General features: G+C 40.8%; 1 protein-coding gene across 1 annotated transcript in view; it reads right to left on the bottom strand.

Annotated features, from left to right (window-relative positions):
- Positions 1-12,692, bottom strand: part of cep192 (centrosomal protein 192) — a 28,597-nt gene that overhangs the window by 4,108 nt on the left and 11,797 nt on the right. Inside the window, exons 24-47 of the mRNA XM_079561445.1 lie at positions 11,078-11,804; positions 10,487-10,635; positions 9,547-9,777; positions 9,196-9,321; positions 8,837-8,977; positions 8,684-8,747; positions 8,352-8,491; positions 8,034-8,126; positions 6,881-6,999; positions 6,551-6,748; positions 6,105-6,195; positions 4,990-5,169; positions 4,539-4,799; positions 3,484-3,605; positions 3,098-3,207; positions 2,859-3,021; positions 2,388-2,478; positions 1,930-2,008; positions 1,711-1,834; positions 1,530-1,635; positions 1,227-1,446; positions 781-857; positions 518-613; positions 19-138 (exon numbers count right to left, since the gene is read on the bottom strand). Of these exons, the coding sequence (XP_079417571.1) occupies positions 19-138; positions 518-613; positions 781-857; positions 1,227-1,446; positions 1,530-1,635; positions 1,711-1,834; positions 1,930-2,008; positions 2,388-2,478; positions 2,859-3,021; positions 3,098-3,207; positions 3,484-3,605; positions 4,539-4,799; positions 4,990-5,169; positions 6,105-6,195; positions 6,551-6,748; positions 6,881-6,999; positions 8,034-8,126; positions 8,352-8,491; positions 8,684-8,747; positions 8,837-8,977; positions 9,196-9,321; positions 9,547-9,777; positions 10,487-10,635; positions 11,078-11,804 (3,828 nt within the window). The remainder of the gene's footprint in view (positions 1-18; positions 139-517; positions 614-780; positions 858-1,226; positions 1,447-1,529; positions 1,636-1,710; positions 1,835-1,929; positions 2,009-2,387; positions 2,479-2,858; positions 3,022-3,097; positions 3,208-3,483; positions 3,606-4,538; positions 4,800-4,989; positions 5,170-6,104; positions 6,196-6,550; positions 6,749-6,880; positions 7,000-8,033; positions 8,127-8,351; positions 8,492-8,683; positions 8,748-8,836; positions 8,978-9,195; positions 9,322-9,546; positions 9,778-10,486; positions 10,636-11,077; positions 11,805-12,692) is intronic.

The following is a 12,692-nucleotide window of genomic DNA, read 5'->3' as shown; positions in this document are numbered from 1 at the left end:
GAAAAAAAAACTACTCACGGTGCCACAGAGTTGAAAGCGAATGCTACTTTTTTGTTGTGGTTCAGACAGCGGGTGGCATTCCAGATCCCAAAACTGGACAAAGTCCCCTCTGTCTCGCGGGAGGAACGTGATTGGCACCTGAAACACATAATGGCAAATCTTTTAAAACATTTAACAATTTCTGATCATAGGTAAAGGTTTGATAAATCTACAAGTCCCTGCAGGTTGCTTTGAAGTTTCATGAAAAGAAATGGAATCTATGAGCCATAAAAAAAAAAAACGATGTACACATAAATCACTTTCATTTGTTTTTCATTATTTTAATTTGTTAATTCAATTTGTTTAATTTGGCTATGATGAAGTGAGCATAACAAAAGCTCAGAATAAAATGTCAATGCAAGCCAGTGTGATTTTTTTAAATAGAAATCATCCCTAAGGAAGCAGACTTAAAGCAAATCAAACATTTTTTTCCCAACACGACATGACACCAAAATCAACCTGAAAATGAAAGCACTACCTGCATCTTCTCATGGGCTCCCAGTGTCCCCGAGATTCTCGAGCATCTGAAGGCTGCGTAGGTGGCTCGATAAACATCCCCCGATGTGTCAACCCCCTGGGATAGAGAGAGAACAGCTTGAGAGCAATGTCACAAGAATACCCAAAAAAAAATCTTAATTTGAAATTCATGCAAGTCATCCGACAAACCCCAGATCATGTCATTAACAATCAGGAGCGGGTAACTGCGAACTGAACTAAACCATCACTAATGAGAAATGTCACCTTGACGTATGGAGGAGCGAAGGACGACAGGTACCACCTCAAATCCACGTCCCCGTTCTCCACCTCCAGCTGGGCGTCTGAAGTTTGGGAGCAACAGACAATGAGAGTCTCCCCTTAGAATATACACATAGACAGCACAGTGGGGCGCCAAAACACGGGACTAAAAACATTTCAAAGGCATTTTCATTCTTTTGTGAATGTGAAGGTGTGTTTAGAAAAAAGGAAGAAATGGATTTGTTCTAAAAATATGTTATGCTGCAACTGGTAACTGGGATTTGACTCGCTCGTAAAATTAAAACTACTGCTATAACGGGAGGCTAATGAACTGCTTACGTCATATCCACACCTCTTCACGCCAGATATAACTAAAAACATGCTGAATAACGTTAAATTGAAGGTTGTTTAAAGTTTCTTTGGTAAGCTCATATTATACAGTAGCAGCTCACCTGATGTCTCTCCGGATGCCGTAACGGGGAACAATATAGCTTTATGTCTGATCTTGACCAGCTCTGGAGAAGGCTCTGTGGACGTTAACGGTTTGGCGGGACCTCGGGGAAGATGCACCACAGGAGTTGCGGCCTGAGGAGCAAGAGCGGATAGCGTGGAGTCTCCGGTCGCCGCGGAAACATCCAGTACCAAGTCCTGACGAATCTGGACCTTAATGAGCTGAAACGAGATCATTATTGCTTTGCTCTGGACAAAAGGATTTAGATTTGAAAGGGATTTCCAAACTATTTAAGATGCTTTACCTTTTGCTGACCGTCACACTGGACGTATATCTTTCCGCTCCAAGGCAGAAGAGAAGCTTTGTTAGCTAGTGAGGGATTGGGGCTGATCAAGATTTGCAAATGGCACCTGGACATAGAATGAATAATGAAATACAAAAAATACACCAACTTTTCACAATGCGCAGCAACTGATTGAACATACTGTGGTTCAATGACTCCATGCTGAGGTGTGATGGTGAGACAATGGGCAGGCCAGGACAGGTCAAAGCTCAGGTCTCTTGAAGTGTTGTTCCGGATCTGGACTGTACTGGTGGCGGATGGTCCATCTACGGCAGCAAGAACATCAAAACCTTTTCATCCCCCCCCTGCCTAAAAACAGCCTGGTATTTAAATAAGAAACTATAATTGGGTTCGGACTCACTGATGGTGGGAGCAGGTAGGAGAAGCTGCTCGGGATGAATGGTCCATGATTCAGAAGGCTTGTGTAACAGCTCTGAGGCCTGTGAGGGAGGACCCATGATTAGAAACACAAGTGGTTCATGTTGGGAAACTAAGCCATGGAATGGAAATATGAAAAGTATAGTCAAATTTTGCCTCCTTACAGAAGAATAAATAGATTTAGTCTAAACTAGGCGCCTCAAACATATGGCCCAGGGACCAAATGTGGCCACTGATGTAATTTTTATAGGTCAGCGAGATGATTTCTTATTATATACTACCTTTCCTTTTTTATTAAGTAGTAGTTTTATGTTAAAACATATCCTCCAAAATGAATAAATAGAGTTTTAAAATGGAACTTAATAAAAAGAAGAAACACTGATAGTATACTAGATGGCTCTATGTTCTTTCTTCCATCCTACAGCGCGGCTTTAATGTTACCTTTAAGGATGGCTCTGGTACAGTGAGGCCTATGCCCTGTGGACCTTTCACTGGCAGCACATCCAGGGACACGTTGCCATTGGTTAATCCACTGGAAAGAACAGACAAAAGGGCACACAGTCAGTGTATACACCATTTACTTAACACACATTTTTACTGAATGTGGTAAACATTCTAAAACTCTAAAATTATGTGGGCAACTAATACTGTACAAATGGGCCATGAGTATATCCATATTGAATGGTACATGTGTTTAGTGGTAGGGGAAAACAGATGAGACCCCTTCACTACTGTGACACCCATAAACATTTTGTGCCTTTATTCAAAATCATTTCATTAACAAAACAAAAAAAAATCCACCTCACTGGTGTCAAACTAAGTCATAAAAGGGAAACAATACATAGATGCACTTTAACTTTTTGACATATGTTTTTTACACAACAGTTTAGCCAATGTAGATGCACAACATACCTGTCACTTGCTGAGCTGCGTCGAGTGGAGGACAGAGATTCATCGCTGTGACTGTTCTCAACAGGCTCTGTGCCTTTGGTGCTGCCCATTAAGGACACCACCACTTTACTCATGTTGCCGTAAAACAGGTGCGCTTCATTGGGCCACAGCGGCAGATCATACTCTACGGAAAATGTACTTGATCAGTTTGACCAGGAAAGAACACTTTTACAGATACCCTTTCATGTGTTTTAAATTACTTTCTGTAACAACTTCCTCTCCAAGAAACTTCTCGTTGAATTCAATGTTTTTCAAAAGGCTGTTCTCAGAGAGTGCCTTTCGTGCTGCGTCTGGTTTGCTTTGAAGTAATCTGAAGTAAGAGGAAAAGGGACAAAGATTTCTCACACGAAAGAAACACAAGATATAAATGAACACCATAGCTTGAAAAAAAAAAAGCCTAATAGATAAGCATTTAATTCAGCATATCTATTATAGAAAATCAATCTGTATTATAGAGTCTTTTGTCCTCAAAAGGTTAAATACATCACATAGTTCAAATGTTTTATAAGGCCTAGACTATATTTATATAGTCTACATAGCTACTTCTCTAAAGAATAAATATTACAAATAAAACAAAAGGTCTTACTTCCTGTACTGTTGCCTGGAAACCTCATCTCCACAGAACAAGCAGAGAGTGGCAAGTTGGGCAATAGCTAACTGGCACAGACTCAGCTCTCTTTGTGTGCACTTCATAAGGATAGTAATGACCTGAAAAGACATGTTATATTCTGTTACATTGTCTACGCACGACTGCAAACATGGAGCACCTCACAAGTGTGCATGTTTTGCAGTTGTGCGTATTTATTCTGATCAACAGGATTCTCTCAGGATACTCTTGTGGTTACAATTGTTGTTGAAGCTGCACGTAAGGCGTGTAATCACGTGGTACAGCCTTTTCAATGACAAATTCAAACAATATGCAATACAACCCTGAACAAAAGCCTAAGACCGTTGGTTGAAAGATGGAATATTCACAGGCATATGCAGGCGCCAGGAAGAGGGGAGGCACGGGCGGACAGAGCGCAGAGAGGTGAGCGAGGGCTAAACACGCTGATAACGTCCTCCTTATTACTGCAGACTGCAAACATTTAGTGGCTTATGGCTAATTTAAGCTGGGCTACTGGTCATTTGTTGCTGAAGTTAGTCTCGAGTTATTTAATTGATGTTTTTGGCTGTTTAGACGCGCTGTTTGAGGGACAATATGGCAGACCAGGCTAGTTTAAACTTTTTTTAATTGAAACTTTTTTTTTTTTTTTTTTTGATCAGCTGCAAAACGCCCTATTTCAGTTTAAATGTTGTTTTCCCATTTTGCCTTGTTGCATAATGAAATTCTACATGGAACCATGATAAGATCCAACTGTGCAAAAAATTTTTTCCCATCTTTCAACTGGTCTTAAACTTTTGATTGGGACTGTAAGAGTAATAATGTATTAAAACCACCATTAGTAAAGGGGAAACTAAGAATCCATTAGTAACATTGTGCACCACAAACCTGATAAATACTGATTTTGCAAACACCTCTATAGGAATACCCCCTGAGCACTTGAGTATGCTCCGTGAAATCAGTTTAGGCACTTAAACCGTTCCATGACAGAGTGAGTGTACAGCATATTACTAACTCAAATAATTTATCCAACCCACCTCTTGTGTCCTTTCTTTGAGAACAAACTGTGATGGAGAGATGCTGATGACCGAGGCCTCCAAAGTGGCTCGTTTCTGCAGATCTGAGTAGGCCACAGCTTTGATGAAGGCTGCTCTGGAGCCGGTGTTTCTCACACAAACACACACTTTACTGACACGGCCCACAGCTACATCGGTTACAGAGGCCACATAACCATCTGCCTGCTTCCTCTGGTCCTCAAGGATAATGTTACTGGTGCCACCGTAGCCTGAGAGAGGGATCTGAGCACATTACAAAACCATTTATGTTAGAACTGCACAATTATTCAGGTTATCAGGTGACACAATAGCCATTTGCAAGAGGCCAAAATATATTGCACTATCCCTGAAGTTAAAATATATCGCAGAGGCAACGGTAAATAAAAACCTAAAAAAAACATGTCTGGAACATCCCCAACAGTCCCGTGCTTACAGTGAACTTGATGCCAGGCTGTGAAGGGCGGACTCCGGACTGCTTGATCTCCAGTTTGGCCAACATGCAGGCGACGCGGGTGGGAGCAAAGAGCAGGTGCACGGTTACGTCTTCTGTGGGGCGGATGGACAGCTCGCCGTGTCGGGTCAGCCGCTCCTCAAGACTGAACATACTCTGGAGCTGAGGAAAAAAACAGACACACTGCTTTTACACTACATGCAGAATCCAATCATTATCATTAGGCAAGAGATACTTTATAGCATTAAAACAGTTTTTTTGTGTGCAACAGCAATCCAAAATATTGATTGGCAGTATATTTTACGACAAACTTTTTTTTTTGGTAACTTAACATGACTCATTAATATTTATGGAGTAGAGATTGTGTACCGTATTTTCTGAACTATAAGTGGCACTTTTTTACATAGTCTTATACACCGGAGCGACTAATGTGTGATTTTCTTTTTTTAAATTCAAATATATAATTTCTCATGCCGCTAGAGGGCACTGCAGGCTAATCAAGCAGCAGGAAGAAAGTTTGGAGTAAATGAGAAGCAGAGGTTACTCTTAGAGAAAAAAACAAAACAAAGCTAATCACGGGCTAAAAGCTAGATGGCCACAGCTAAAGGAACGAGTTCACAAATGAGAGCTTGACAAACACCTCCGTGCCCAGGTAGTTGCCAAGACGATTGTTCAGAAGTGACGATGAAAATTTCAATGGATTTAGTGATTTGGAGTGAGATCAAGAGTTTGGTATGTGCTTCATGCTATAGTTATCTGAACTGTTGTATGTGACGTTAACGTACGGGGGCGGATTTCTCGCCTTTTTGTCCTTTTATGGAACATGCTCTGTAGGAGGAGATTGAGCAGCCATCACGGATTGTCTCTCAAATGTCAGTTATTAACGTAAACAGGGAGGAGTGAGGATAATGCGTCTGTTGTTTCTACGTCTATGGTTAGGAGCAGCAGATGTTACCTTAAGCTAATGAACACATTGTTAAGTATCAAATATAGTAGGCTATATCAGCATTAGGGTCTCAAAACAAAAAGTTTACAATTATTGAGTCACACATGGAATAAACGTACATTTCTCTTCAAGTGTGATTAGCAAACCTTACCTGAAAACAGTCTTGGTCTTGTCCACGAATCAGTAAACGAAGTTGTTGTGTCTCAGTTTTTGAATTGTTTCTTAAAACCAGCTTCTGTTGTCTGTAAATGAAGAATAAAAATGGGACGTCCTGTGTATGTCACCCTTCGCTTATACCAGTTATAGCAGCCCAACACATTTAGTCACTTGGTTATACCTTTGAGAAGTGAGGTACAGAGTGTATTTACAACGCACCATTGTGCAAAGTATAAATAAATTGTACATTATGGTGAAATAGCTTGTGAGGAAAAACACTCCCCGTAGACACAGTTTGTCCCTTCTCATGAATAACATTAGAAAGACCTTAATCGAATAAAATGGACCAGTGGTCCTTGAGATTTTTCATTGATTACTTTCTTATGAATAATTGATACATGTACAGTTTTTGTGACCATAAAATTAATGGAAGTTGCTTACATGGCACGGCCTAAGGTGACCCCACCCCAGGCAACAAATTGTTTATTGGACAGGATCGGTGGGACGTCATTGGCTAAACCAGGTTCTTGGACAGAAGAGGAAGAGATGGCTTGTTTCCCAGAGTTTCCTTTAGCAACTTCTCCTTTAAGGGTCACCTCATACTGAGGGCCAGACGGCAGCACTAGAATGGTAAGAAGGCTGCAACACAGGCACAAAGAAAACCAATTTACACTGAAAATATGGGCTTTGAGGAAATCTAATCATGTGATGGGACTTCCCATTTGCAGCAGGAAAACTACATCTCGACAGCCATAATATAATATGGAGTACCTTTCTTTGGCTTTGCCGTTTTCCTGGGCTTTGAAGGAGATGACAATACTCTGCTCCTCTCCCACTTTTAGGCACAGCTCATTTGGTGTAACAGAGAAACAGTCCTCAGCACCAGTGCACTGCAAACAACAGAGCCCAGAAAAATAAGCATCCGGAAATCTTACAAGTGCAAATTGTATGATTGAAGAAATGGGTGCGCCAAATTGTCAATATGCTGATTTTATGAGTTTGGATGAGTAATGTCCAGAGAGCATTTTATGTTTTCTTTTAAATACTTCTTAAGAAAACATAACAGGAATAATGGCTCCAGCACATATCAGAAACATTCGCTCATTACACAAGTATTGCATATGTTACTGCGTGAGACTTAATAAAACAAAGAACCTTTAAAAACAAAAACAACAAAAAAAACTTGTATGCTCTGCATAGTACCGTACGATATTGGATACATCTACACCCCTTAACCTGGTAGTCTAAACCCAATATAGGTCATTTCTCGGCAGCATACATCCCTGATGCCGAGGGGTTTCAACTAGTCTATTTTTAGGGAACTCGTTTACCCCTCATATTTTATAGAGACCCACTTTTAAAAATATATGTCAGTGATCTTCACAGCAAATAAATTGCCATATATTACTTAAAAAATGCTTGGATTTCATAAACTACTTGGTAATGTGATGAAAGCTGTACAGTTGAGACTCAACTTAACCTCAGGGCGGGTTTGAAGTTTAAGCAATCCACAAAAAAAGAAAAAAAAATGTGATCAAGTATACCTTGGTCTGAAAAAGTTTAACACTGGTCTACAGCAAGATGTCATTAGGAGATGTGTCCAGCTAAACCTGCCACTAAGTACTTTGGTGTTATTGCATGAAAGATATACCCACTGCATTAGTGATTTACCAAAACTAAAACTAGATTCAAAGTATCCGACAGAGCTACAATGTTGAACTAGCTCTTTAAGAATCCCATCATGGAGTCTGTTGAGTCGCAGAAGAAGAACGTGCGAAAAGAGGCCAGACGGGAGGGAAGGTGAACGAACACAAGAAAACAGGGGCAAAATATCAATGAGTCCCCACACACTGTCTGAGCCCAAAATGTCACAAAGGCTTACCCAAATCCCAAATCTAATAAGAAAAGTAAAGGTCAGAATTACCTTGAGTTTCAGCTGCACGTCAATGTTTCCTGCATTCTTTAATGGCAGCATTTGTTGGCTGGATTTACCCACCGGAGCAGCGAGGCTCAGAGTCTAGACACAGGCAGCACAAGCAGCTCAGCATAAGAATTAGGACAGAGGAGAAAGTTTCTATGAAATATACAGAGTTAAACAAATAAAATAAGCCACTTTTCTTAGAAGAAGTGTTACAAACATGTATTAATGTAGTAGAATGGGTTTGAAAATCTTTGCTTGTAATTCGGTAGAAATACGCAATATATGAAATTTTGCAATATGTTTTTTCAAATGATGTAGTACCTGCAGGTCTTTTGGAGCATGGACACGGGCAGTTCCAGACCTGGCCCGTAGAGGGATACTTCTGATGAGGTGTGTGCGGCCTGGAGAATCCACTTCAACGTCAACTCGTGCCACAAACTCGTCAGGCATACCAAGTTCTTCTGAATACAACACCATACAACAAATGTTAGCATGACGGCATAAAAAAATAGTACATGATAAAACGTTTGGATACTTATTTTCATCACTTAATTTGAACATGAAGGGACAAGGGTTTGAACAAGGGTGGATGTGCACCATGCAATGCGGATGGTGACAGTGAACTGTGAAGCATTATTTCAGAAACATGTTACCTGATGAGGAAGCGTACTTTGTAGGAGCTTTAAAATGAGCCCAAACCACAAAGCTCTCTGGATTCTGATAAGAAAAAGCACCATATTAGATCAGAAACATCTCATAATAAGGGATAGCAACATCTTGGTTTTGATCAGATATTGTGATCTCACCTCTCCATAGCTGGCATGCATAACATGATTCATCACAGCCTGAGGAGACATGGGGGTGATGTGCCCGGTCTGCTGCGTCACCTCACATGTCATGGTCCCAGGGTTTTTGGATAAACTGAAGCATGGCCAGGCAGAGGCATTCTAAGGAAAAATTAAAACAAAATAAAAATGGAAATTCCACTTCTCACCAGATTAACATTCACATTGTCTAAATAAAGAGGATCTAAATAATGACAAAACTTAAAGATATCCAAGGAGGGACTGAGAAATTATAATATCCGTGCAAAAACATTGATAACTCCTGCATAAAATTGATTTTGGTATGCATTAAAAAGTAATAAATGCAGGCTCCCACTCACTGCACTGAGAACCAGACGGATGGGAACAGTGGCATGGGTCCTGTTCAGCAGTTTGAGAGCAAGGGATTTGGCTCCTCCAACTGGCAGGTCCCCAAAGTCCAAGCATCCAGCTTTACCCATTTCAATCTATTGGAGGGGGAAATATTTCAAATGATTTATGCTGTGTCATTGTTATCATAAAAACAAGAGTTTAATTTAAGAATTAAAATTACTTGCTCATTAACCAAATTACATACATTTTTCATGTCATAATAAACAGATGACAGCATACAAAATTAAATGTAGTTATAATATAACTTATGTCATTAATTTTGCGTGTGTCAGAAGCCCACACTCATAGGTGGCACTTACTTCTATAGCAGGATTCTCAGCTATAGCTACCAGCACCACCCTTTTGGAGAATATATTAGCCGTGGCAGCCATGTCTGATTCTGCAGAGGCCGGCCAGGAGCAGACACTGAGAACACATTGATAAACTCCGGGTTGAGGTGGAATGAACAACACTTTCTGATCTTCTGTAGTTTTTGGACCAATTATAGTCTTGTTCTTCACTATAAGCCACTGATAAGGCAAGACATCCACCTGCAGCAATGATGTGAAAAAAATGTTACAACTAAGGAGACATTAAAATGGTATTATTGTCGTGATGACTTAAGTACTTGTATTGTAGTGATTTTTCTAACATCTATAATCATGAATAGGGCCACACAATATATCTCAAAAGATAAGACAATATTAGGCGATTCAATATATCGCACTCGTCACTTAAATCTTCCTTAAGTCTTCCATTTGATGGACTTTTTTTTTTTTTTTAAATGGTAAATGGTCTCAACTTGTAGGCTATAGCACTTTTCTACCTTCATTTGGTTCCTTGCTGTAAAGCGCTTTGGGCCAGTCATCCATTCACACTCTCATTCATACACCAATTGTACAGACAATGGAGGCGAGGAGGGTGAAGTGTCTTGCCCAAGGACACAACGACAGTGTGCACTCGGGGGAGCTGGGATTTGAACCCCAGACCTTCTGAGACGACCCGCTCTACCAACACCGCCACGGTCGCATTTTTAGGACAAAATAAATAATTTTCAATTTCGTTCCATTCTAGCCTTGTTTTGGTCATAATTTAGTAATTTTTACATTTTGTTTTGACACAATATGATGAAAAACACATTGCTTTTGTATTTAAATTGAATGGAACATACCATGGTGAAACATGGAAAAGTTATTTTCAGCATTGTGCAGCCCTAATCAAGATAATTACTGCCGTTTATACAACTCACTCCTTTCTTACCTTCTCGCCATCAATAGAAAGGCTTGTCAAGCGAATAGACACTTGTTGCCACCTTTCAGATGGGTTATAGAGACTGAGGGATGTTTGAGAGGCAATGCCCACACAGCAGGCGTTGGTGAATCGAAGTTCTTCTGGAACAACCACTTGACCTGGAAACACAAAAGGATCCAAATAAGCACTTTGACATTAAACATACGATTTTGAATAATAAGGGGAACCTTACTTTGTACAATGCTGTTAACTTTAAAAATAAAACAAAAATAAAGAATCAAAAGTCTATAGATCTAGAAATTGTTGCTGGACTAGAAGAAACTGATACAAACAAAAAGTTGTATTATTTCTGTAGTTTTGTAATTTATTGTAGTAGGTAAGGTACGTAACTGTTAAAGTAACTCATTGACCATGTTTTTACAGGCACTAGCAGGTCAATGTATTCGTTCATTAAAGATCTGGAAACATTTCATCAAACAGACGTTAGGAGAATTGGACAACACAGGAAACGTTTTTTTTTGCAAAAAACATCCTTTATAGAAAAACTTCTCCATAACACTGTCAGTTTTAGTCAGTAACACCCACCCCTTACATACATACCTCTGAGGTCCTCTAGACATCCAGCCCCAAACTGGGTGAATGGCTTTCCCATTAACCCCAGGTCCTGCTGACTGTGGAGGGGTCTCAACAGATGCTCTGATCCCGCTGCTCCAGAAATCCCCATGGGAGCCGAGACAGACTGATAAACACTGGGATGCAGAGCCGCCTCAGGCCCCAAGTAGTGTTGAGGTAGTTGCGATGTGAAAAGAGGGCGGGAGCTCAGCAGTGGGTGTAGATCACCTTGTGGCGGCCGATCCACCATGCCGGTACATTGAGGCTTAAAACTTGGAATAGGCACATAGTTGGCACCATAAAGAGATGATATGGGACAAGATGGCACCCACTGCTGTGGTCCTGGCGGTGCTGTAGGGCCACTAGCATGTTGATGAATGTTTAAATTGCTACAGTAGCCCGAGTCCACTTTAGCGAGCTGCCTTACGTTCGAGTCAGTGAGGAGTTTCTGATTGCCAGGTTTATCTGCAACGGTACACTGGTAGTTACATTCACTCTGAGTTCGGCTGCAGCCAAGCACAGATCCACTACGAGAGCCGTAGGGACTTTTAGAGCTCTGAGGTGGGATGGGGTCGAGGCTCTTTGAATGTGACTGTGCCTGGTCCAGACTCTTGGCTGAACCCAGGTTATCCACGCTGGAATGGAGATCTGGTTCTGAAGGAGGAGTGGGGCTGAATCTGATGATAGTTGTGCTCAGAGCCATAGTGCAGTCCTTCTGTGAAAGAAAGTGCACCATCTTAGTTTACAACAATAACAAAAAAGAATATTTGAAAGGGGCGAGATGGAAGCTGTAATTTTTTTATACCCGCTACTGCGACCTCAGGTCTTACGCGTAACTGCAGTTTCAATATTAAAAGGAATAGGCCACCGTTTTTTAAAATACTGAGATATGTTCTTACCTTAGACGAGTTGATGCGTAGCTGTCTGGTTTTTACTGCCCTCAGTCACGAAAACAGCAAACAGAGCACAGGCGGCATTAGCAGAAGCCTCTCCTCCCCTCCTCGATGAACCCAAACAGAGGTGAAGTTACAAGCGACCAAGCTCTTCCACGTTTTCCCTTTTTAAATACGGTTGCATGAGCTTTAACACAATCAAAGTATAGTTACACAATCACAGTATAGTTACACAAAATTAAAACACGTCGATTCTCTAAGCGGATAAAACGGGGACCTATAATGCAAGGCATAACACCAGGAGCACTTTGATGTCCGCACAGTAAAGTCGAAGTGCTCCAAAGATATTACTACGCCTTGCTAGTTCCCCTTTTTAGAAAATCAACACGGTTTAATTTTGTGTAACTATACTTGGATCGTGTAAAGGCCCATGTAACCGTATTTAAATAGGGACAACATGGAAGAGCTTGGTCACCTCTAACTTCATCTCCGTTTGGGTCCATAGATGAGACGAGGAGAGGCTAAATGCTAACGCCGTCTGCACTCTGGTGTTTACGTGTGCGCTCAGTCACGTAAACAGACAGCTACGCATCAATTCGTCTAAACTCAGGTAAGAACATATCTCAGTATTTAAAAACAGTGGCCTATTCCTTATAGCTTGAGCATGACGGTACTTCGGACCCGAATTAACAACTTTGAGTGACAGTGCC

Source organism: Gobius niger (genome assembly GCF_951799975.1).
Source record: "Gobius niger genome assembly, chromosome: 8".
In the NCBI taxonomy this organism is placed as follows: domain Eukaryota; kingdom Metazoa; phylum Chordata; class Actinopteri; order Gobiiformes; family Gobiidae; genus Gobius; species Gobius niger.
This window is presented reverse-complemented; position numbering and strand designations above follow the sequence as displayed.